The 4,381-nt window shown below is 38.1% G+C and overlaps 1 gene segment (V, D, J or C); it reads right to left on the bottom strand.

The window, feature by feature from the left end:
* Positions 1 to 303: 303 nt before the first annotated feature.
* LOC129674953 (immunoglobulin kappa variable 4-1-like) lies at positions 304 to 1,826 on the bottom strand. The segment is given in 3 exon segments: positions 304 to 373; positions 1,235 to 1,562; positions 1,765 to 1,826. Coding segments are annotated over 3 exon segments (447 nt in total).
* Positions 1,827 to 4,381: the final 2,555 nt, after the last annotated feature.

The raw sequence follows: 4,381 nt of genomic DNA, 5'->3' as shown, positions 1-4,381 counted from the left end.
CTTATCATGTTTCTAAGAGCAACCAGGTGTCCTCACATCACTTGGCTCTTCCACATGGATGACCAGGAGCACTCAGTGCAGACCACATGTGTGTCTCTGTGACAGATCACTCTCCAGCAAGGGGCTGTAAGGCAGACTAGGATAAACACTTGAGAACAGATTGGCTGCAGCTTTGTATCTCACATTGGTGATTTATTTAAACATTGGGATTGTATAATTAAATTAGCAATTTTTGTGCATATTCTAATTATGCATACTGTCACCAGATAAAAAGTGGAAGACTGTGATCAGTGCCCAACTGAATTAGAGTTGAGAAAGAAGGACATAGAATGCTTCAGTGACAAACCCTACCACCACATTAGCTGGCCCTCCCCTAAAAACATAACAGGCAAAATGAAAATGTTTTATAAGTATTTCTTGAATTATGATTTTTGCAATTCAATTTGGCCATTTAGAAGAAAAATTTTGGAAAAAGACTTCCTTCATTTCCTTCTGATGAGATGCTTTGAGGGGCTCAATGTGTCATCTTTGATATGTCTGTGGTATTTTCAAATTTGCATATTGATGCTTAAGAAACTCTTTTCAGCTTATTTTTCTCTAAAATCAACCCCTCTAGCTCATTTCTCAATTTGAAAATTTTTTATAAAATCTCTGAAATATGGGACTCAGTAAATATATGTGGCTGGTGTGTTCTTTAGGGGTCTATTTGAGTACAAAACTTTTCTCTTGAGTCTTTTGGCAGATATTTCTTCTCTGCTCCTGAGGCTTGCTTGCACTCATTCTTATTCTGGAGCTTCTCCCCAATTTACAGATGGTCCCATATCTCACTTTTGTGCTTTTTTTTTTTTGTCGAGTCTTGCCTACTTTGTTTTAGCCTGCTCTCCTTGTAATTCTATAGACTAAATATTCTGATAATCTTTGTCATTCTCCTTGTGTTCTAAGAGAAGTTTAATATTAATAACATTTACACCAGCTTCCAGATTTCTTACAGTGATCTAATGGCCTTTTTCATGTCTTCCAAGTTTTACAGAAGGAAAAGAATGAAAATCCTGAGTTCTTTTTGCATTTTCATAAATGCAAATTTATGAACTCATAATTTTCCCTTTCTTCTGCAAACTATTTGTCAGTTTCTCTGGCACAGCAGCTATCAGGCAGAAGGGGGAAGTGTGCAGGGCCAGGGTTGTGTGTGGTGCAGGCAGCTGGTGAGACTCTCAAGGAGGTTTGTGTTGGAGGCTGAAGCACTGTGGGAGGAGTACTATAATGCTGCTGACAGTAATAAACTGCCAGGTCTTCATCCTGCACACTGCTGATGCTGAGAGTGAAATCTGTGCTAGATCCACTGCCTGTGAAGCGATCTGGGACCCCAGTGTGCCGAGTGGATGCCCAGTAGACCAACAGCTTAGGGGATTGACCTGGTTTCTGTTGGTACCAGGACAAGTAATTCTTTTGGTTGCCACTGTAATAAAGACTCTGACTGGACCTGCAGCTGATGGAGACCTTCTCTCCTGCTGACACAGCCAGAGAGGATGGAGACTGGGTCATCAAGATGTCTGCACAGGCACCTGCAATCAGGAATGCAAAATTAATATACACATAAAAACAAACACAGATTGTAAAACAGTTAAAATTTATCACTTAATATATTTGTACCATCATGTTCTCAGAGTATTATTATTGAAATATGAAATATTGAGCCTGGCAGACTCAAGTTCTTATCTACAAAGAAGTGACACTGTAAAGGTTACAATATTTTGAGTTTCTCACCAGACACCCAAAGCAGCAAGGACGTGAAAACCTGGGTCTGTGACTTCATCTTGCTCCCCCTGCTGTCTGATGCAGTTCAGTTCTCACTGCAAAGGCTGGTTTATGTATTCTCAGCAGCTGGGCTGGGCTATAGGGGTCCCATGCAAAGCAGTCAGCAAATACAAAAGCCAATGCCTGTGCAGTGTCTGTGAGTGTAGATGGTGTCAATCAACAGTCAAAAATACTATTACAGGGAGCATGAGCAATCACTGAAAAAGAATACCTTACAGCTCCCAAACACAAAATTACTAGGTGCTCTAATAGCCGACTGGGGTTAAAATTCAAGACATTTAAATAAATTGACTTCTGTAGAAACATTAATAGAGCTATCTCAGATTGACTGTCCTAGGGAAATAATAGGATATGTTCAAAAATGTCACAACAACAACAACAAAATAAACAGAGTAAGAAAGCATGCAATAAAAGAAAGAGAAGATGGAAGAAAAGATGAAAGGAAGAAATAGGATCGAGGCTAAATGTGTTCAATATTACTCATCTCCAAAGCCACTCTGATACTGAAGACAGAGAGCAGGGCCTCAGATATTTGGGCTCATAGACATCTAGTTTCATAGATAAACAAAGGACTAAGATGGAAAGAGCATCCAAGGATTCACTCTGTGGATATCCAGGCAGATATTAACTTAAAACTGAGATCTAAGAACTTTAATCTCAAACAAGGGATACCCAGCAAAAACTAACAAGTATCCTCTCGACAACTTCAGGAAATTGCAAGAGGGATTTAAATCTGAAAAAAAAGAACAACAAGAAGAAGAAATACTAGATTCTTTCAAGAAGTCTTTCCTGTAGACCAACACTGCCACATGTTTTACACAAGGAACACAAATGTTAGTGTAATTTAGAAATTAGCAGTATTGAAATAGGGTTAAGATGTTCTTCTGATATCATGAAAAGGTAAATCTCTCCAGAAGGGGGCAGAGCCATCCTAATCTATGTAATGATTTTATGGAGAATAATAGAACACTACATCAGCGATTGCTACCATCCAAAAGGTGAAAAAATGTTTGGCTATGAATGAAAAATCAATAGCAGTAAGCAAAACCACAGAACCTGCAAAGACTTCATATTATTGAAATCTGAAAGTACATATGAGAAGTAAATTATGAAGCCAGAATCACGTGTAAAGTATAAGAGAAAAATAAATAGTTGAAATATCATGGCAAGGAGTGGAAATTCACATCTGTACTCCCAAAACTGGAGAGACAAAAGCAGGAGACCCATGATTTTGAGGCCAGCTTGCGTTACAGAGGAAATTCTAGGCCAATATAATCTATACATGGAGACAATCTCTCAAAGTAGTATCATTAATCAATTGGTTATAAGGCAGCTCATGGCATTATCTACCCAACTCAAATTATTTATCTGATGTTAATATTTCACCATTGAGCCATAAATATTACTGGAAAATAAATATTCTCTTATCGAATATGTATAATGCTCTATTTTGAATTAAATATATAATTTTATACATCTACTTTACTGTTATAAAATGTTAAATAATTTCTGATAAGCACATTCAGATTTCTTCTGTAAACCTCTAACACAACATCCTATGAGAGATGTAGACCGTATTTGGATAGAGGAATTTCCTAATCTCAAGGTCAAGAATATGACAGACAAGGAGATCTGCTCCTGTCAGTGTCTAACAAGTTCTCATATGCCTTTGATCTCCACTAAACTTTACATTTTTCTTGTGACAGCAGCAGTGAGCTCAGACTGTGCAACATTCACAGCTGCTCTTTCACATTGGCCTAATGGAGACAGGGATCTTACAAATCCAAAGATTCCATGATTTTCTCGCATCATGCCAGTGGAGAGTATGTGCTCTAAAGAGGTAAAAATTTCAACTTATATTATGCATAATATAAAAAGCACAACAGTCCTTAGTTACTTATCAAGTTTAAACAGTATGTCCTAGTGCAATTGATAATGTTGGCTCTGATTAGAAATGGACTATAAACCTGCTGGCTGAACACAATACTGAATAATATGCCTCCACTCTTTTATTTTTTTGAATTTTATTTTTTTCTTATCAGTTACATTTTATTAACTCTGTATCCAAGCCGTGTCCCTATCCCTCATTCCCTCCCAGTCCCTCCCTCTCTCCCTCATCTCCACCGTGCCCCTTTCCAAGTCCACTGATAGGGGGGACCTCCTCCCCATTCATCTGATCCTGTTTTATCAGGTATCTTCAGGACTAGCTGCAAAGCTCTCCACCCTTTTAAACAAGAAGTCTGAAGCTGATGGCCTTCAGCTCCTGGGACACAGCACCCTCTTCCATGGACACAACTGTGTTTTCAGGACCAGGGAATATCAGTCTGATATGCAAAGTATCCTGGGACAGTACAAAGCTGAACTCAGCTTTTCTGTTCCAGCACATAGAATCTTTTCTTCTCTGGATAAGTGGCTATTTACTCAATATGTGACAAGAAATAGTAGATACAGAAAGATTTTTTAAGTAAAATTAGCAAAAAATATGCTTTATGAAAAGTTTCTGATTAAGAATAATGGGCTTATTTAAGAGGGTTTCAACCTGCAGGACCCATATGCTTTTAGGTCA

Source organism: Psammomys obesus, unplaced genomic scaffold (assembly GCF_907164565.1).
Source record: "Psammomys obesus unplaced genomic scaffold, mPsaObe1.curated_primary_1811, whole genome shotgun sequence".
NCBI classification, from domain to species: domain Eukaryota; kingdom Metazoa; phylum Chordata; class Mammalia; order Rodentia; family Muridae; genus Psammomys; species Psammomys obesus.
The sequence above is the reverse complement of the archived record's forward strand: the minus strand, read 5'-3'. Positions and strand labels throughout refer to the sequence as shown.